The sequence below is a fragment of the Phaenicophaeus curvirostris genome, chromosome 5, assembly GCF_032191515.1.
Source record: "Phaenicophaeus curvirostris isolate KB17595 chromosome 5, BPBGC_Pcur_1.0, whole genome shotgun sequence".
Taxonomy (NCBI): domain Eukaryota; kingdom Metazoa; phylum Chordata; class Aves; order Cuculiformes; family Cuculidae; genus Phaenicophaeus; species Phaenicophaeus curvirostris.
The window spans coordinates 5,921,025-5,943,015 of NC_091396.1; the positions used below are offsets into that span (position 1 = coordinate 5,921,025).

The window sequence follows — 21,991 nt, forward strand, 5'->3', positions numbered from 1 at the left end:
CTGCTGTTGTATCTGAAGATGATTGCTGCAAAGATCTTTATCTTAGGTTTTGACTGACTGAACTGAAAAGACTCATTTTTTTCACTGAAGGGTGCTGATGTATATAACAGTTTTCAGGCAAGGGTGTAGAGAAATCGCTTTCCTTCAGCATTTTTGTAGTCATATTGCTTTATAATACTTCTGTCTTCAGTGTTGCAAGTGCCATTGACTATCAGATTACAGTGTAGCAGCAATATATTGCAGAAGTACAATATTATCTTTTTATTATCCATTTCATTTGTGTTACTTTTGAGTGTTAGCTTTCTCCTCTTTCTGACTTAAAGGGTATAGAAAAGCTTTAGTTCTTTCTTTCTAAATCTACTATTTCTGGGGTTTTTTTGTTAAAAGACATGTTCTAAACAGATTAATGCTTTTGATATACAGACATCTCATTGAAAATGAGTTTACCCAAACTATGTAAAAAAAAAAAACCAAACCAAAAAAACCCCCAAACCCAAACCCTGGTTTATTCAGACAGTTGCTTGTTGGTCAAAAATGTGTAACAAATCCCCCTGACAAGCAGTAGGCAGAATTCTACTTATTGTGCTGCTGGCAAGCAGCTGGGTTTGAATAGTAGGAATGGATCCGGATGGGATGAGGAACCACTCTTGCTTCAGGTTTTTAATTCTTTTATTTTTTTTGGTAGGGAAGACTATAGTTACTGATGATTGCTGTGTAACAGCCTGTGAAAAATGGATGGTGTTCTTGCTGTTCCCAAATGCCGTATGTTAATATCACCATAAATAAGTAAATCTTCTCTTAATATGAAGAACAAGAATTAGTCCTTGATGCTCTCTTGATACTAGAAGAAGTTAAGAAAGCTGAAAAATACAGCTGCTGGTCAAAAAGTATCCAAAGAGAAGGCAAATATTCCACTAGATGTATGAAATTGGAAAGTCTTCAGTAAGAAAAGGGAATATTTTACCTGGAAATGATGTTAAGATGCTGGAAGTTTTATTTAGGATGGGAAATTATTCACTTCTCATCTGGCCTGTCCAGCGTGCTCAGCATGCACATCTTATCGTGGGATTCATGACCTTTTCTGTCAGGAGGAGGCATTTATGGTGTAATGGAACGTTGTCTGGCCTGCTGTAGCTAGGGAGGATGATCTGTGGCAGTTGAAGTACAGCATTATCTAGCACATTAATAATTGATATGTTTTGAAATTAGAGTATTTTGGCATTGTTCTTTAGGTAAAATTTTTAATCCATGTGGCAAGTAGATGTGTAACATGGTATTTCACTTTTTCCCTCTTTTCTAATGTACCTGACTTTACTTCTGGAAAAGCTCTTTGAAAGGAGCCCTGTAATCACTGTAGTATTTTGTCAACTTCTTGCAGGATCAGGTCTGAAAAGTCTGGGGTTTTTTTTGGTTTCTATTGTAAATACAGTCCTTCTTGGCATGTTTTACTACTTCTGTTATGAAATAAGCTGCAGTAGTGTTAGCAACTCTTACACTATAGCTACTTATACACATCATTGTAACCCATTAGCCTGCTGTACTCTCTTTTAAAATACTGTTAAAAGCACTGGAATTTCATAAGGAAAATGTCATATGATATGCTATAATTATTTTTCAAACACCACAGGACTTCACAAAGAAAGCATGTTATTTTTGAGTGATTTGCTGTATGTCTACCAGTAAAGTAGCAGTGAGGTTATTCACTGAATATTCAAATTAACGGTAGCTCTTCAGTTAAAACATATTTCAGATTTGGTAAAGATTTCTATTGATTTCTCTTTTTACATAAATGCCATCTATGCTGTTGCACTCTTTCTACCATGTTAACTTTCTGTTTGCTGTTCAGGTAGAGAAATAACAGCAGAAACCTTTATGGAGAAATTGGATAATGGTGCCTTGCTTTGTCGGTTAGCTGAGACGCTGCAGGAGAAATTTAAAGAAAACAGCTTTGATGCAAACAAGCCTGGCAAAGTAAGTGTCAGTAAATGTTCTAGCATGTATTATCAGTATCTGAGGTATCTGACTGTTTTGGTACCAAACTTTTTTGCACAGTTAAAAGATTTCATTTTAGGAGGCTCTGCTAATGGTCAGGGAGGCAATTGCTCCATGTAGAAAATTTACTATATAAAACTGGGAGAATTAATACTTGTAGGGTAATTATTAAAGTAACTATGAGGGGAGGTTACTAAAAAAAATTACTTGTAATGTGTGAAGGGTAAGATATACAAGATCTATCAGTGTGGTAGCCACTAGACAAAACATGATTCTTGTATTTATTTGCTAGGGGAGTATTAGGTAGCTGTGGGAGATACTTTTCTTCCAGAAACATCTCTGGGGAGGCCAGTAATAAAATTCTGTAGTTTCAGTGCCTTGACTTAAAAGGTCCTGTTGGTATATTGGAAGGGGTTTGGTAAAGAGTTACAGGGATGATGTAGAAAATACTAACTTTCAGAACATAGTGAAGAGCTTTGGGTTAAGATCTTGCTTGATCACAACCCCCTTTTAATTTAAATTATTTTCTTATGACAATCTTATTGGGAGAATTAGAATGCTACAAGTTCCTTTCTGAGAGAAGTTGAATTAAATGGTAGACATATACATTACTGCATTTACTGTGAAACTCTTTTTATTTTTCTTATTGAAATTGGATATATCTTCCTTGAAAGCTTAAACAGGCGAATACAGAGCAGGTAAAAAAAAGATCTCAGGAGCAGGAATTACAAAATATGTCTTCTGTTCTTGATGTTCTTGTAACGAGACCGTACCAGAAATTAGAGCATGGCAAAACTTTTATCAGCCTTTCTGAAAACTAACAGCCTTGTGTCAGCTGCAGCTGCATAAGTTGTTTTTCTTGGTTCCAAGCTCATAATTGTTGTTGCAGAAAAATATCTCTGAACTCAGGGAGGCTTTGTTTAATTATTTTAAACTTTGTCTTGGGGTGGGTGGAGGGGGGGCGTTGTTTGCTTACTTTGGGGTTTTTTTTCCCTAAAGAAAAAGGAAGAGAGAGCTGGGATGAAAGATAAGAAGTAGAGAAGGAAGGAAACTTCCCTTCTCCAAAGAGGAAAAGACATCTGGAACTTGTATTTCATACTTCAAATTGCAATCGGGGTTTGGTTAGTAGAAGTATTGTTGACTTTTGAGTTCCTCTTTATAATGAGGTCTAGCTTATCTTCACGTAAGTGATGGCCAGTGCAGATCCCAAGTTCAGAAAACGCTTACGGTAGTCTTTTCACTTAAGCTTAGGAAACTAGCTAGGCAGAAAGAAGTCTTACTTACTCTTTTGTTTTTTCCCCTAACGAACAAACAAACAAAGGGTACCATTATTGACAAAAACTACTAAAAGCTTCAGTGAATTCCCAAAAGGTAAACTTCGCTACAGAGGTCTAAAACATTCTCTTTTCATATCTCGCCCAGCTGGTGTGCTAGAAAGTGTGTTAAATCTCAAAGTGCAAAGCAGTTTTTTACAGACTGAATCACAGAATCACAGAATCACAGAATAACCAGGTTGGAAGAGACCCACCGGATCACCGAGTCCAACCGTTCCTAGCAAACACTAAACCATATCCCTCAGCACCTCGTCCACCCGTGCCTTAAACACCTCCAGGGAAGGTGACTCAACCACCTCCCTGGGCAGCCTGTTCCAGTGCCCAATGACCCTTTCTGTAAAGAATTTTTTCCTAACGTCTAGCCTAAACCTCCCCTGGCGGAGCTTGAAGCCATTCCCTCTTGTCCTGTCCCCTGTCACTTGGGAGAAGAGGCCAGCACCCTCCTCTCTACAACGTCCTTTCAAGTAGTTGTAGAGAGCAATGAGGTCACCCCTCAGCCTCCTCTTCTCCAGGCTAAACAACCCCAGCTCTCTCAGCCGCTCCTCATAAGGCCTGTTCTCCAGCCCTCTCACCAGCTTTGTTGCTCTTCTCTGGACTCTCTCCAGAGCCTCAACATCCTTCTTGTGGTGAGGGGCCCAGAACTGAACACAGTATTCGAGGAGCGGTCTCACCAGTGCCGAGTACAGAGGGAGGATAACCTCCCTGGACCTGCTGGTCACGCCGTTTCTCAGAAAGCCATGTCTGTTTCATATAAAATTATCAGGAAAAATAATACTCAAATTCATCAACAACTATAAAATTCTAGTGAATATTCAGAAATTCGAACAATATTCAAACTAACTACAAAGTATTTGACCCTGTCATGCATGACATCCTTGTCCTTCCATTGGAAAGACATGAAGGATGGATAAGGAATTGGCTGAACGGTTATATGTAAAGAGTTGCAGTCAATGGCTCGATGTCCATGTGGAGATCAGTGATGAGAGGCGTTTCTCAAGAGTCAATATTAGGACTGGCGCTGTCTAGTATCTTTTGTCAGTGACGTGGACAGTGGGTTTGAGAGAGCACCCTCAGCAAGTTTGCCGATGACACCAAGATGTGTGATGCGGTTGGTATGCAGGAGGGATGGGATGCCATCTAGAAGGACCTGGCCAGACTTGAGACGTGGGCCTCTGCTAACCTCATGAAGTTCAAAAAGGTCAAGTGCAAGGTTTTGCACATGGTTCGGGGCAGTCCCTGCTATCAGTACGTGCTGGAGAGTGTAGGGATTGAGAGCAGCTCTGCCGAGACCGACTTGGGGGTACTGGTGGATGAAAAGCTGGGCAAGACTCAGCAATATGTACTCACAGCCCAGAAGGCCAGCGTATTCTGGACTGTGCCAGATGAAGCAGGTCAAAAAGAGGCGGTTCTCTGATTCTCCCACTCCACTCCACTCTGATGAGACCTCACCTGGAGAACTGCCTTCAGCTGTGGGGCTTTCAGCACTGCAAAGGCATAAATCTGATGGAGTGGGTCCAGGGGAGGGTCACAAAAATGATTAGAGGGATGGAACACTTCTCTTATGAAGACAGGCTGAGAGAATTGGGGTTATTTAGCCTGGAGAAGAGAAGGCTCCAGGGAGGCCTTATTGCAGCCTTCCAGTAGTTTAAATACTTTTAGGAGGCCTGCAGGAAAGCTGGAGAGGACTTTTTACAAGGGCATGCAGTGTGGGGCAGGGGGTAATGGCTTTAAGCTGAAATAAGGTATATTTGAGATAGATTTAAGGAAGAAATTCTTTACTATGAGGGTGATGAGGCACTGGCACAGGTTGCCTAGAGCATGGATGCCCCGTCCCTGGAAGCATCATTCAAGGCCAGGCTGGGTGAGGCCTTGAGCAACCTGACCAAGTGGAAGGTGTCCCTACCCATCGCAGAGGGGTTGGAACGGGGTAATTTTTAGGGTCCCTGCCCACTTATCCATTCTGTGGTTTTTGTTAGATGTTGAACTACTGCTTTTTGGAGTCTATTTGGTTTGGTTTAGGTTTGGGTTTTTTGGGGTTTTTTTTGTGTCATTAGTCTTTTGTCTTACGGTGGCTTGGAAAGAGCTACCATTAGGTACCATGAGATTACTGAGATCACTCAGAAATGTGGCAATATTTAGTACTTGTGTTTTTACCACTGAAAAGGCGTAGACCTCCTTTCTTGTGTTAACTTCCACAGCTGAGTCTCTGGACTGCCTTACTTCAATTATCCGATCCCCTTGTTTTGAACTTAAGTTACTTTAGAAGCCAAATAGGGGTTTGTAATCCCACATGTTGTAGTTAATTACATTTGTTGGCTTTTTATTTGTCAAACTGGTATAACAGGCAGTGCAATTAAAGGGAAAAAGTTACTGCTCCACTGCTATTCTCAATGTATATAATTTCATACTTGGTATAGTAAGAATTCAAAGAAAGGGCAAAGTAATAGATTTGTGTAATTGTAGACTATTAGAGAGCTATTTACTCTTTCAGATGGTAATTCCCTGTATAGCAGTCCTAAGTAAGAGGACTAGTCCACAGATTGGAAAATCTGACTCCTGGTGCCAAGGATATTTATAAGAAGACTATATCGTATGAAATTTAGCATAGTAAGAATTCCACAATCCTCCCCTGAATCGTTACTATACCTTCTGTTAATAATACATGTGGAATTTTGAAGCCATTTGGCCATTACTGTGTGCACAGGAAAACGGACACATTATGGTCTTTCACCCTGATGCCCCAGTGACTTCACTGGCAGCTCGAAGAAGCTGCTGACTTAATAATAAAGTCCAGCCTCTGTCAAAATAGATAACGTTCTTTTCCATCTGTATATCTAACTTTTAAATTTTTTAGATAGAAGCAGAGTGATATAAAATGAGTGGCTGTCAGAAGGAGCAGCTTGAAGGCAGCACCAGGTTGCAGCTAAGTAAGAAATACAGGGTAACACAATAGATAATGAGGGTGGGAATCTTACTAAGTCTCTCCCCAAGCTTGAAGATTTGGTTTGTTTTTATAAGTGAAGTTTATCTTTATATGGGAGCTATTTCCTAGATGGCAAAGCTCCATAAAATACTTTGATTTTGCTTTTGTCTTAGAACAGGATATATCATCTTCCTCTATTTGATGTGTACTACTGACTGTGAATTCACTTTTGCAACTTTTTGAGGCTGCCTGGTCAGTTTAGCAGCTATTGCAACACATGTAACAAGACATTAAAAACTCATATTGCATGAACTGACTCATTAGTTGTTCGCCATAATTCCTTAAATTCATATTGCAATACTCTGCAGAATAGCAGAGATTAAAGCCTATTGCACAAGCAGTTAACCCAGAAGCAATAAGTTTCTGATTGCTGTCAGTTTTGCAGTTTGTTTCTTAATAGAGCTGTATCATTCCCTCTCTTATTAAGGAGGACTGAACCTTCTTCAGGGACTCTCTATGTCAACATCAGCCTTTTCAAGTGTGGAATAAATTGTGAAAGCATAAACAAACAACAAAAAAAATTGTCTTCCAAAATATCTGGTTTCTAAATCTACAAGAAAAATGGTGTTTTTCATGTAAACCCTTCCCTTTTTTTGTCATGTGTCAATACTGGTGGATGCTGGGGACGGTTTCAAAAGAGTTAGAAAACTACTTGGGAATAGAGCTTTAAGAAACTGAAAAGGAGATTAACAGGTATACAGTGCAAAAGTAAAGCCTTTACTGAAGAGTCAGAGGAAGGAACTGAAGGAGTAACTTCTTACCAGTGACTGAGCAGGCTATGACCTGAAAAATCAGGACTAGCACGGTAGAGATTCAGTCTTTTCTATACAAAGTCCATGGGATGTTAAATGAAGTGAGTAGGAGCCAAACAAACAAACGAAGATCCTTGTTTATGAACCAGCTGGGAATTTCTCGCCAATGAATACTGAAGTTTACCTGGGTCCAAGAAAACCCTGAATAAGGTAAATAGAAGAGACATCTTTTGGAAGACGAACACATAGAAACCCCATTGAGATGAACAAGTCCCCATAGCTTAAGATGGTTGGAGCTTGAGAAAGTATTGAGAAGTGTAACATGTTTGCTGTGATCTTAGTCTTTCCTAGATGTTCATTTACGGCCACTTAGGGTTGGATAAACCCTTGACTGACCCAGGAAGGTCACTCTTATGTTCCATACATTATTACTTCTTGGAGCCTAGTACCTTGCTGATGGTGCAGGTGATCATGGACAAATACATCCTCTCACAAAGGTCGAAATTCAAAGAAAGTATTTTAAATTAAATATCTGCCTTTTGTTCTATATAGAGATTCCTCTTCGGGACTGAATCCCTACAGCTCAAAATTGCACCTGAGTCATGTTCTGCCTTGGTATCTTTTATTCAGGAGAGTAACGTGTGATGAAGAGCACTCTTGGTGCAAATAATAGAGCCTCTGCTCATTGCCGTTCTGAGCTCAAATGCCATAATATGCTCTCACGGATGTCGTAGTAGATGAGAGTCCATCCTTCTTGAGTCTAGCTCCCTGACCCTGTGGTGTTTGATTTGTTAATCATTCAGTTGTAAGTTGTTAGGAGTGTTTCACTTTCTAAAGGTGAAGCATTTAACAGTTGTTCATTTCAATGGCTCTTAGGTGCTGGGTTCCTTTGCAAATCCCAGAAGACAGGCTTTTTCACTGTTAAGCAGCTAAACCATGCTTCAAAACTTGATGATTCTGAAAATGTTGAGGTTATATCTGACCCTTTGCTTCAGACAGAAAAAACTTCAAGCTTTAAATGAAAATGGAAATTTTAAACAGGGAAGGCAGTATTACTGGTGTGACTGTATGCTCTATTTTTAAACAAGTAATTTTTTTCCCCTCTTTGGAGGTTTTACAGTCATAAATAAATCTAATCATGTGCAGGAGATGACAGATATCAATCTTAATAATTGCCCAAGAATTGTATGGTAGTAAATTGTTGGAACTACTTGTGCTGCTGCTGCTAATGATCGACTGTCTAGAAACTACAGACTTATTATTATAGCAGGAGTTATTCTGTAAAAGTGATTCATGTCACAGGATGCCATTTTGTAATTTTCTCCCATTGGCTTGGATTTCATCTCTGTGCTCTCTTGGCAGTATTTTACTTTTCGTGACAGATAGTTAATTTGAGAATTTCACAGCTGTACAAACAAATTCAGAGCATCAAGGCATGTGGAGTATGCACAAAGCCCCCATTTGCTTGGGCTTAGTTTAGTAAGCCCATTAATTAAGATTTTTAAAATAAACATAAATAAATTGTGTTAATAGTTATCCCCATTTTAATAGGCAGGGCATAATAGTCTGCCCACCATCCTTGAAGCTGGCTGTATATTTATGAATATTCCACTGAAAACAATGTTTTCATGGCAAATGAATTAAAAGACTTTGTATATGGATCATCTGTTTTTTTTTTTTGGGCTTATTTGATTTAATTGGGTAAATCTTTTGTGTCCTGTTCTGGAATCCTCAAGGAAAGAAGGTGGAGCTGGAACAGGTCAGGTGAGAGCTAAAACGATGATCAGAGGGCTGGAACACCTCCCATACAAGGACAGAGGAGGGCTACGAAGATGATCAGAGGGCCGGAGCACTTCCCATACGGGGACAGGCTGAGAGAGTTGGGGTTGTTCAGCCTGGAGAAGAGAAGGCTCTGAGGAGACCCTTCCTCTGCCTGAAAGGGGCTACAAGAAACCTGGGGACGGACTTTTTATAAAGGCATGTGGTGATAGGACAAGGGCGGTTGGGTGTAAATTGGAAAGGGGCAGATTTAGACTGGACATAAGGAGAAATTTCGTCACAGTGAGGGTGGTGAGGCACTGGCCCAGGTTGCCCAGGGAAGCTGTGGCTGCCCCATCCCTGGAGGTGTTCAAGGCCAGGCTGGATGGTGCCTTGGGCAGCCTGATCTAGTGGGAGGTGTCCCTGCCCATGGCAGGGGGGTTGGAAAGTGGGTGATCGTTGAGGTCCCTTCCAACCCAAACTGTTCTGTGATTCTGTGAAAACTCAGCTCAAGTCTCTCTTAGAAATATTTATGGATAATGAATTGGAATCTAAAATTAATTCACATTTTCAGGAAGTAGGGATCTAGTTTTGATTTGGCCTATAAAAGAAATAGAAATAAGTACAAAATAATTCCAGATGCAAATATTTCTTAAATGCTAAACTATTAGATTCAAATATGCACAAAATGTTATTCTCCCAATGAGACCTGATTTAATAAAATTAAACTACAGGTACACTGAAATAAAGCTGTTGTGTAGAAAACAGTAAGTAAATTTTGCCCTTGGATGTTCACTTCTATTGAAACTGTCTATGAAAACAGTAATTTATGCACACACATTTATGTATTTCCTAATATTAGGGGGTTCTATCCACGTCTTACCCATAGTCCTAGTATCTGAAGTGTATTTTGTGGTTGTTCCATATGCAAAGCTTTAGTTTTACTCCTGGGAAATACACTTAGCAAATCTGATACTTGGTGAGCTTAGATGACCATGACAGCATTGACTCCTCAGGGTCATGCAGGTTTCCTTAAGGTGAGATTTTTGGCCTAGTGAGAGCACTTCGACATCCACATTATGCAGCTTGAGCGTTACAGTTCAGAGGTCTAAACTAAAATTTGGGATTCTTATGTAAATTGGATCTCAGAAGTGAAACAATTCAGGAGTTTCAGAACTGAAAACTTGGTTTGTTTTAAATCTGTGCAACTAGAGGCAGAATCCTGTAAAGTTAAAGGACTTGAAGAGCCAGGGAATTGATTCTCATTCTGTCACTGTTGAAAGAAGGGGCTAGGGGCAAAAGAGCAAGATGATAAACTAGAGATGAAATTAATTTCCTTTCCCAACTGTAAGTTTATTGTGTGCTCTTGGGAGAATACATCTCTGTGCTTTCATTTTCCCCATCTGCAATCTAGGAATAATGTTTGCTGTATAATAGTGGCTTGATTTGTGAACATTATAAAGTACTTTGAGTACTGCTGCCCCATTTAGAGAGCTGTGTTTAGTATTCATGAGTTCTTTGTATCAAAAGAGATTGATATTTGACTCTGCTCAATTACAAGAAATGTGGAAACTCAAGGCTATCTAAATCTGGATAGGAGACAGACCTTTGCTTGTGAATCTACTGCTTCAAAGAGTTTTGTGTCTGCTTTGTAACGGGGGCCACAAGCAAATGTGGTAAACCTAGACCTAAAGTAGAGAATCCGGACCAATGGTTTAGGATTTGACTCGTCTCCTGAACCAGTGAGAGCTGGATTGACTAACAGCTCTGGGATTGCTTTAACAATTTATAGGAACAAATTATATGTTAATGCTTGTTCTATCTTTTCAGTTATTTCTTTGCATAAATGAAATTATGTGAATGGAGAAATGGAGGTTAATGAGAAGTAGCAAATGCCTCTGAGTCTCCAAGGCACAGACCATCAAGGAGAAAAAAGTGTCTGGCAGCAGTTTAGAAATGAGGAAATTTGTTTTCAGAAAATCTTATGTATCTCCGTGTTGGTATATTATCACATAGGCTAAATGACAAATGAATATGCTACTGTAATCCTCATTTGAGTGTAATCCAGGAAGATTTGTTCACATCTTGGACAAGGTGAGACACGTGTAAAGAGACTGTAAGATTAAATTGTTATTGTTTACAGAACACTGTGCATGCTTGATAAAATAGAAAGTATAATAGGTCATGTTTGTATGTTTTCAGCTAAACTGATGAAATATCAAACCAGGAAGAGAACTAGGAAAATATTTAATAACTTCCCAAGGCAGCCAGCTTGGCTGGTGGGTAGGAGGTAGGCTGTGCTTGGCATAACTCTGAGACTCGGCAGCTTCTTTAAGATCTAACTAAACGTGAATAAAGTAGTGGAGACCACAATATGTTTGAAGGTTTCTTAAGAAAGCAGAGACTAGTAAAAAATTCTTTGAGTTAAATATTATAGTTGATAAAATCAACACTGAAGTTCTTTGAGCTTCCCTTAATGGAGTCGCCAGAAGTAAGCATTCATCAAAATTATTCAGAGTATTAAACTGCAAAAAATATGCTAAAGCAGATAACTTTATTTTTCTTCTTCAAGTATAAGAGGTTCTGCCTTAAGGAAATCCTGCTCTCAATAAATGACTGATGTGCTGTGCAATGAAAATCTGTAAATTTGTAGTTGTCTTTTGTTTGGTCTTTCTGAAACATAATAGTACTTTTTGAACTTAACTGCATCAAAGTATTCTCAATTAAGAAAAAGATTAAGAGATTCCTAAACAAAACCAAACATGTGATTGCTGTGAGACCATCCATAGATACAATAGAGAGAATTGCTTCAATGTTTTTTAAGTCTGGAATGGGTATAAATTTTTTTATGCCTGAAGGTGCAATTAAAGTTCAGATAGAAAGGGCTAAGAATAAATTATCTCCCTGGATAATGTCTTCTATTTTTTGTCTGGTTTGAAATAGCTTCCTTTGAAGCATCTTGCTGCTCTTATAACCTGGATGGCCAGGCTGAATGTGTGATATAGTCAATGCAGTGGTTGTATTTTACTGTAGACTTCAGTTTCTCAAGTTTTTGTGTCCTGCAGATGGGATGGACTCCCAGCTAATGCAATAAGCTTTCTGTCTTGGTCCTGTCTGCACAAGTGTGCAGAGTCCTCACCTATAGCAGAACCATATTCAGGTGTTCTCTGTGAGTTATAAATCTGACTCTAGTTGAGAATTGCATGAATGTGGTTAGGCTGTGAACAGACTCTTCATGGTCTGGGGCAGCAATTTGCTTGTCTGCACACTTGTACTTTCTGGAGACTTTTGTTTTGCAGTAAAAGCTTGTGGAGCCAATTTCTAATCATCCACAGTATAGATACAGCTCTCAGTTACTTGGGAGGGAAAAAAAAAAGTGGAATATTGCATTTTTTGTATATTCATCGTCATAATGGCAGACTGATGTGGATATGAGAGGAAAAGAATAATCTTATGAAATGACTCACAAGTGCTAATCCATCTGGAAGGAATCATTTCCACAAGATGGTAAAGCTGTTTGTTAGAGAATTCCTTGTACCTTTCTCAGACATGTCAATAGCTTGGTGAGCTCATGTTCAGCTGGATTGCTACCAGGTTTCTTACAGATACTGTAAGATTTGCCTGCAACAAGTCTTGTGGACAGACCCTTATACGCCTCAGCAAATAATTCTTACAACTAGGGATTTCCTGCTTGCAGGAGGATTGCATGGTAGGATAGAGTTCTGCTTCTTAGCAGACCATAACAGTAGATCTCTGAACAAATTTAGGATATTCTGTGGTTGTATGCTTGGCATCTTCCATGTGAATAAATTGAAGAGCATTTCATAAGCCTTTAGACGCACTTGGAGCCATTAACTGTGTTGGCAGCAGAACTACACAATCCTGGAAGGTGCACTGAGACATCACCTCTCTCCAGGTTGTCCTTCCTACTGATACTTTTTGTCCTTGGGAAAGCATGCCTTGTTCCCTTGTTTGGCTGGAGCACATTTAATCTCTGTATGAACTGGCCCTGTTCTTGTCAGTGAACCTGAGGTAGGTGTTTACCTGCATCCTTATCCAATTTGACATCACAGATGTAATCCGAATTTGCGTCTAAAGGTAGTTGTCATGGAAAAAGCAGTTAACTGCCTTTTAGAGTCTTGTTTGGAAAATATCCTCATCATTCAGACTGCAAATTGGATCAAGAGGAGAGCCAAACTTTCATTTCTAATATTACCATTTAGCTATAACACATAGAATCATAGAATCATAGAATAACCAGGTTGGAAGAGACCCACCGGATCATCGAGTCCAACCATTCCTAACAAACACTAAACCATGCCCCTTGGCACCTCGTCCACCCATCTCAGGTTCTTTTTTTTTAATTAATATTATTTTTATATAGACTACCAATACTTTGGCACTTCATAAAATTTGTATAAAAACTGGAAGTTTTCATAACATTTTTTTCAGTCCTGGTATTGTAAATACGGATGGCATGTTTTCTGAGAGAAATATAAAACCAGCCATTTTTAGATTTACTGGGTTTTGCCTTTTGTGTGAGTTGCATTGTAACATTCCTATTTTTTTTTTTTGGCTAAGTCTTTAAAACAAACTGTAGAAATCTTTGTAACAGATCTTTCTATGGAGCTTTTAATTTAGACTATTAGGAATAGTCTGGAACAGAAATTTAAGGCTAGGGACTTGGATGGCAATTAGCATATCTATTTTTTTTAAAGCTTGAGAAAATATAATTTAGACCCAACTATCTTCAGTTGAATTGTGCAGTTCTTAGGTCCAAATTAGTATGTTTTTATGATCTAATGAATAAGCAAGAACTATAGAATTTGGTCTGTTTGCCAATATTGAGTCTTGAACTTACAAAAATGAGCCAAAATTACTGAAACAATGGGGATAGTGAATATGCAGCTGTAAATGCGTTGCAGTCATCATCAGAAGAAAACAGAAGTCACTTTCAGGCATAGACACCAGTTTATAGATATCATAATTATGTCTAATTTGTTTATTTAAATACACATGTATTCCCATGTGGGCTTGTATATGTAAATTGGCCCCAAATGCTTCGAATATACAGTACAGCTTTGTTCTCAAGTTTAGAGGCTGATTTAAGGCTGACTTGGAAATTTGGCTGTGTATATTAACATTCCAACATGTTTTTCAAATCATGGACATTTTTAAATTCTACACCAGCTTAGAATTCCCAGGGCTCTAGCAGTTTCCTTGTGGTTTCTAATTGGAAAACTCACAGAAAATCAGATTCTTCATCATAAAGGCAAAGACAAAATTTTCCTTAAAAATGAACATACAGGGCTTTGGAGAATCAGACTCACCTGCAGTGAGCTACATGTGAGATTCTTTTGAATGTTTTCAATATCTGCTTAAAAATTGTCTTTGTTAAACATCTGGAAATCCCAAAAGCAGAGATAAAGCACGTGAAAAATATCTATCTTCCCTAGACTTCATAGGTCTTTATCACATTTTTCCTTGACGCTTGGCTCATGTTAGGTAAAGCACCATTTGGAAATCATCCTACAGAAAGAGCTGGGAACCCCCCACCCTGCCTCATAATTCAAAAGGTTAGCAAGAGTAAGATTGATCATTGAGAGAAAAACAGGAGGAAAAGGAAGAAGCTGCACGACTGTCATACAGCAGTATACCCAGCATTATAATTATTACATCAAGAGTGGCTTCTTAAATTTTTTTGCAGATGGCCAGTGAAAGATTACTCACTATAATTCCATAGATCAAAGAAATATATTGGCTATTTGAGCTATATTGCACCACACTGGAAGTATGGAAACATATTTTGATATGAAATTTTAGAACCTATGATGAGTTTTTATGGACTTCAGCTATTCTGACTGGAATTTTCTAAGCGTTGTCCTTGTCCTTAGGTTGGGTTCTTCTGGAATGATTAAGGGGGAAAGCGATTTTTGAAATTTCTGAGGCTAAAATGAGTTGGGTTTGCCAAAATTTAATATTTTGCATATTTAACTTAATTTTGAGAGAATCGTTTTAATCTTTTGCTGTGTGACCAGTAAGCTGGTTTTTAGACAGAACTCTTGGAAGAACAAAACCATAAACAAAACCCTTCAAGAAAGTGATGTTTGATAAGACATAATTGTGGGTTAATAAGATGCTTTTTGAAATGTGTCCTGTGAAAATCCCCTCAGATTTGACCAGCTTATGTTTCATAGAAAAATTGCTGCTTATGCATTCACAGGTCCTGCTGTGTCACAATGAAATAGCCATAATCAATTTACTCAAGTGCAATCCTTCTGTTTTCATAATTAAATTTTACATAATAAAGTGTAAATGAGGGAAATTGAGAAACGATGGTTCTACGGGTTCAGCTAGCTCTATGTTAATTCAGCTCTGGATTCTGTGGTTGTGATGGGGAAAAGCTCATGATCATGTGTCAAAGATAAGGTGTAAATGAAAGAGCAACAGGGAGCACTGGTCCATTCCACTCTAATCAGATATCTAAGAAACCTTGTAATAAGTCCCAATTTTAAAATCCCCATCTAAAGGTAAATTCTAAAAGCCAGAGGTGTAAGGACAAAGTATAGAGCATTTATCGAATGGAAGTAAGCTACTGAATCCCCGTCTTTACTCGTTGCATTTGTTTTCCGCAACACTGCAAGGAATTCTTTGCCATGACTTATTTTAGTCTCTCTGTCTTAGTTTCCCTGTTTATAAAATTTTAATAATCTTCTCATTTGATTTTGATTGCAGTCTCTCTTTCATGCTGTTCAACGTTAGTCTTTCTCTTTAATGCTATTATACCATTAGAAAAAATCCAAACCGTTGATTTTTTGCATTTGGCCTACTAACATTTTCAGATTGTAGATAAGTAATAGCTTTTAATTTGTGGTGCATACATGTCTGGAGTTCTAAATTACTTCTGCAAGCTCTCTGAAAGGCTATCAATAAAAGTGAACTTGTTGGTAGGCATAGGTACGCTAGACAGATGTCTGGAAAAATTGAAAGTCGATTTATAGACCTCCCTAAGACTTGGGACTGTAGTGACTTAATCCCATCCTCAATTAAACAAGTTGAGTGAGTAGGAGCAGGGTCTGACATCTGTTTAAATTAGCTCTTTGATGACAGCTTCCACAAATTGCACCTCACTTGCTCTCCTGTGGAATGTTCATGCTTGTTGGTCTCTGTGTGTTATCCAGCTGCCCCATAGCCAGCCTTTCATAGGTGGCGTTCTGTGTGCACTCACATGCCCCACGTTTCCTCCTTTAGTTTCTCTTTCTGCACATTTTCAGGGAATTCATTTGTTGAATATCAGTTGAATATTAATAGTAATTAACTCCATATCGTATTTCACTGAGGACTTCACTTTCATTTAGATAGATGTCACTCATACTGGCCAACATCATGATTTTGCCTCCATAAATTGAAATGAACGTGTCCCCTGACTATATTTAAATGTGTTATCAGAAAAATAATCAAATATATTTAAGCTGGTGAATGAAGCTTCTGCCTTGCCAATTTTTGCCATTATTTACTTTTGGGTATCCCAGTTGTCTGGTTCGTTATTGAATTAATTGAATCATCTCCTGAATTCCTTGGCTTTCTTATAGTTCTTAAGTAGGAGTTGCAGTCTCTGTTAAATTAGGCTTTTATAATAACTTCTTAAGCCTTTTGTTTTTTGCAATGACAATGTTTTAATCTTTTGCTGTGTGACCAGTAAGCTGGTTTTTAGACAGAACTCTTGGAAGAACAAAACCATAAACAAGATTTTCACTTGTAAAGCTATATAATTAAATTACACTTATTCCTCATCTATACTTACTCTCAAGAAGTTAAAAAGCTAATGGTATGTTGAAGAAGTGAGAGAATGTATTCTACTTTGATATTAATAGTATGGCAAAAACATTCACATAGGTCTATATTTAAAAATTGTACTCTGTACATTGATGTAAAGCCTTGATGATGTTAATTATTTTTATTGGCATATCATAAATCTGTTGGGTATTCCAAAGTGATCACAAATGCTTTCTTAGAATCTAGGAAGTTGGTAATTAGTGATTTTTGGCTTTCGATGATCTCTGCAGTGATTACGTACAGTAATAATCTGGTCAACACATGATCTTTAAACTTGAAATCCAAACTGCTATTCCATTAAAATGACATCTCTACTATACATAATATGACAGTGCAAAGACTATATTTCACTGAAGGACAATGTTTCGCCAATTGTTAAGTGAGTTGCTTGGGAATGTTTTTTTTGTTCTAAGTAGAATGTCATTTGTCATTAATTTGGAAGCTGTTCCTGGTTCCATGTCTGTTGAAAGGTTTGACAATTTTCGTTTTACTCTCCTAAGCCTTCAAGATTTCCACACTGAGTTTTTGGTGTCTGAATTTTTCCTGGATTTTAAATTTTATTGTGACTTTGTGAGGGCTGGAGGGGGTTATATATTTTTTTTTTCCTTAGGTCTTATTTTTCACTATGGGAAGTGCTTAATATTCCATATTCAGAGTTCCTCCTGTCCATTTGGCATATGTATTTAGTATATTCTTTTGATTGTTGGTTCTCTCCCATAGTAAATGGAGTAAGGGGAAAACAAAACTGGGTCCACCTTGCCAGGGAGTAGTTATTTTACCTTGAAGGTACTGCAGCTTCATTTATTTAATGTCTAGTTTGTACTTGTCTATGCTTCATGACTATTTGCTAAACCTGAGTTTTGGGAGTGCAAAGTAGTCTAAGGTAAACTTATTTTCCTTTCCTGAAGTGAGTGTCTGGGACGCCACTTCTGTGATTTATAAATGGGGTCTGAAACATTTTAGGTTTGAGATCCTGAAGAATTAAGAATAGTAGTGGAAGAAATGATGGTTCTTTAGGTGTTTTGTCAGTCTGTTGAGGTGAATTCTAACAGCTCGATAACCATTAGCTCTTGGAGCAAAAAGCTTCAGTTATGTTTAACAAAGTAATAAAAGACAAAGAGAAAAAATCCTCTTTACTGAGAAGACTGTGGCAGAACTTTGCTTTTCTATTCCCTATCCAAAAGACCTAATTCAGATTTTATAAGAGGAGGAGGGCTTTTCTAAGAATACCTGAGCAAATGAGGGAATAATTCAGAAGGAAAATGGCTCTGTGAGCAGGATCAAAGTTAAAGACAAAATAAAAGATACATCTTCAGTCTAGCTGATATAGTCACATTTCAGCATGAATTTATGCTTGCGTATAGCACTGAATAGCCACATGAGAGACACTACCACAGTCAGGTACTGCAGTCTCTGTAATGTAATTTTCACCCCCCCATATTGTTCAACGTAGGTCATCAGGCAATCAAAGCAAATTTATACTGTGAGTGCCCAACTAACTGTAACTAACCCTCTTCCATAACAAAATAGCTTATCTTTTCTGCTTTATTTGAGTGACAGTTGAAAAAGTCGTCAAGTCATCTGTTCAGGGAGGTAAGCATGATTAGGAATCTTCACAATATGAATCAAGTCTGCTGTAAAACAGCCAAGTTTTTAATATGTACTTGTGGACCCCCATTTTGGAAAAACAGCACAAAAAATACATTTTTCCACGTGATTTCAGAGCATTGGTGCAAGAGGGTCTCTTTTGGGTTTAGAAGTGAACCTGACAGCATTTTTCCAGGATTGCATCATATGTTTCACTCACACTTTCACATCCTGCATTAAACCACATGCATGCACATCAACAAGACAAGATTGTAAAAGGAGTGTAACTGGGGAACTGTTTTCATGATATTTGATAGGAGTAATTGCGACCACTGCTGTTTCAAAGCAACTGCGGTTATACTATACTATGTCAACAAAAGTCACTTTTGCCATATGGAAACCTAATTACTTCAGAATGATCTGTTAGAAAGCACTTTTGAGATAGTCAGGCCATTTATACAAATTGGTAAAAAATATTTCTGCATGAAACCTTTCTTAAATAAGAGCTTTCACGTGTTATAGGTTAAACATTATAATGATAGATTTCAAAATCTTAAAAAAAGTAGACTTCTATTTAAAAGGTGGTAGGGAAATTTATTAGGTGATAAGAAAATATGAGTATTTCCCTCTGATTTCTGTGATAACCCTGATCATGCTATTGTTGAATGAAGAGGAGGGTTTTTTCTGTTCTCTTCAGCAAGACCCTAATACTGAGCGTAATGGGATGAGATATGGAATGCTACATTTTAGTGAGAATGTTTGATGCCAGGGTTACTTACCTATGTAGTATTTGTTCCATAAAATTACTTGAAGTTTCCATTTTTTTCCATCATTAATACTAAGTTTTTGCTTCTGTAGTCAAGGACATGCTTGTTTTTACATTTGGGTGTTTTGTCACTTCTGAGTTGTTTAGGGCACCCATTAATCAGATGTTTTTTTATTTCACTGTGAAACTAGAGAATATCATGAGTTTGGTTGTGTGGTAGCTCTTTACCTAGACTAATAGTATGTGCTGTCAGTAGCTGTTACTACAAAAATGTATTTCTAAAAGATACTGTAATTTTTATAATCATAAATTATAAATTATCATAAACTCCACGAGTGTCTAAGTTTCACAGTGAGGCCAGGTTGACTGATGTGTTTAAAGGTCTGTCTTAGTTGTCAAGGTACAGAAATGTAATTTATGGATAGCCCATTATGTATGCGAAGTTTTAGATGGTCTGTTTGCTGACTCTTACTTCATATATTTGACACACATACCTTCTGTTCTGAATTCCTTTTCTTGACAGTGTTTCTACAGCTCTCTAGAACTACGTGAAAGGAGGTTGTGGAGAGGAGGGTGCTGGCTGCTTCTCCCAAGTGACAGGGGACAGGATGAGAGGGAATGGCCTCAAACTCTGCCAGGGGAGGTTTAGGCTGAACAAAAGGAAAAAAATTTTCACAGAAAGGGTCATTGGGCACTGGATCAGGCTACCCAGGGAGGTGGTTGATTCACCTTCCCTGGAGGTGTTTAATGCATGGGTGGACGATGCACTGAGGGGCATGGTTTAGTGTTTTGATAGGAATGGTTGGACTCGATGATCCAGTCTCTTCCAGCCTGGTGATTCTATGATTCTACTTCTAGTGATTGCGATCTACTTAAATCAGAAGACATTAAGTATTTAGAACGAGATTTATTCATGTGTTGTTAGTACTAGGGAGCAGCAGTGACCCAGGGGAAAGCTGCCTCCCTGCATTCCTGCCAGGTGTTGCAATGCCTTCCCAACAGCCACATATAAGAAAGGCAATGTAGGTTCTCCTGGCGGTTTCCTCTCTTCCAGCTGCTTTGGTACTGCTGAGGGCATCTGTGCCGAGGTGCAGCTCCTGCTCTCCAGGGCCAGTGCTCTATTTTTGCTCACAGCCTCTTGGCTCAGGGCTGAGTAGAGCACGTTGGCTATGCCCATGCTGAGCTCAAGTCTCTTCTGATTGCCAGATGGCAGCCACCAGCCTTACAGCAAAATTGTTCTTTTGTGTGTGTGTGGCTTTTTTTTTTTTTTCCCTAGTTCAAAATGCCTAATGTGAGGGTTTTATCACAGACTTCCAGAACAGTAACACAACACCCTTAGCATGACAAGGAAGAATAGAGGGTGGTTCTTGTGGAATGTGGCAGGACAAAGTAGTTTGAAGGCACAGATTCGGCTGGGCTGGAGTTGGAGAATTGGGTGGAAGGAAACAAACCAGATATGATTTCACCTGTAATGCCCTTGTGAGTTGTTCCTGGGGTTACAAATGATTTTTGTCTTGGGGAAGACTCACTAGTATTCTGCAAAGGAGAGTCTGAGAGCAAAGTAATGTATAGGCACTGTGGAAAACCCAGAGCTGAGAAGTGAGGAGTGAACTGGGAGGTGACATGATGTGACGCTGAAGGTCTGATCTCAGGCAAAAAGTGACTGTGGGTTTATCTCCTTTCTTTGTTTGTTTTTCTCTTTTTTTTACTTTTTTCCTGTAGAGGAATGGAGAGGGATTGATAATAATTAACAACTTCCTTGTGCTCTGTTCTGTAAGGTTGTTCCACCTCTAGAACTCCTTGGAAGAATTCAGGTTTTCTGTTTTCTATTTATACTGGATTTATTGAGTAGTCAAATATACTTTCCTACTTTTCTTCCTGCTTCCCTTTCCTAATTCCAGGATGGTCCAGGAGGTGGTATGATGTCTGTGACACAAGGTTTACTTGGACTTTTCTTTAAAATGTCACCTAAAACTGATCAAAGTTTTTTGAGAATATAATACAGAAAAGTATTAATATCTCCTTTTAAATATTTAGAAGCATGAGCATAATTTTTGAAAAATGAGGCATTAAATGTAACAAAGTGCAATTGCAGTAAGAGACATGGGGAAGTGAGCTAGATGATCCGAGTAATTAGTCTAAGCATTTATAAAGCATATGTGCATGTCTAAAGCAATTTTTAAACTCCCATTAACATGCTAATAGGAGACGTGGAATGGCGTTTATCCCTGTAGCTATTCTATTTGTAGTTTATTTGGTTTATCAGGTGTATAGAGGTATTTGTGTGCATGTAGGTATATTCTGCAATTACATTGCTGCTATTGTATGTCTAGTATAAAATCATACATAAACTCTTTCTAAGCTGTCTTTAAGTACTGATATTAGTATGCTACCAGCAGCTATTGAAAGGAGAAACTTACTCCTGTGTCTTTTTTTTCCCCTCTCTGCATTTCCAAAACTTATTTTGGACAGTGAAAAATGGAATTTTGGATGTAGATCTAGGAACTAGTAGAGACACCATTTTCAGTTCTCTATCTCTTAGCTTACTTTGCATTGAGTGAGTACTGACTCCAGAACAGAAGCAAATATTTCATATATCAGCGTGACGGAAAATCAGCACATTCAGATCCACACGATATGTGAATTCCTCCATGGTTTAGAGATTTCTGTAGTTCCTTAGTAATGATGTTTCACGTGTTCCTCATTTTGCCCTGGATGATGGCTATTTTTTGTTTGAGGAAAAGAAACTTTCAGTGAGAACTAAATGCTAAAGTATTGTTTGTGTGTCTCAGTAAATGTACCAATACAAGCAGAAAACTCACTGTGGTAATTACTCAGTTGGTAATTTCCATCCCCTCTGGTATTGAAACAATGTAAACAAAACTGTTTGGGTACAACAAGAGCAAGGCTCTGTGTTAGTCCTTGATCCTGTAGCTACTAGATTACATTTCTGTATTGCAGATAGAGAGCTTATGCATGGAGG

General features: G+C 38.3%; 1 protein-coding gene across 1 annotated transcript in view; it reads left to right on the plus strand.

Annotated features, from left to right (window-relative positions):
* GAS2 (growth arrest specific 2) overlaps nt 1–21,991 on the plus strand; it is a 97,181-nt gene that overhangs the window by 17,934 nt on the left and 57,256 nt on the right. Inside the window, exon 3 of the mRNA XM_069856986.1 lies at nt 1,847–1,971. Within this exon, the coding sequence (XP_069713087.1) occupies nt 1,847–1,971 (125 nt within the window). The remainder of the gene's footprint in view (nt 1–1,846; nt 1,972–21,991) is intronic.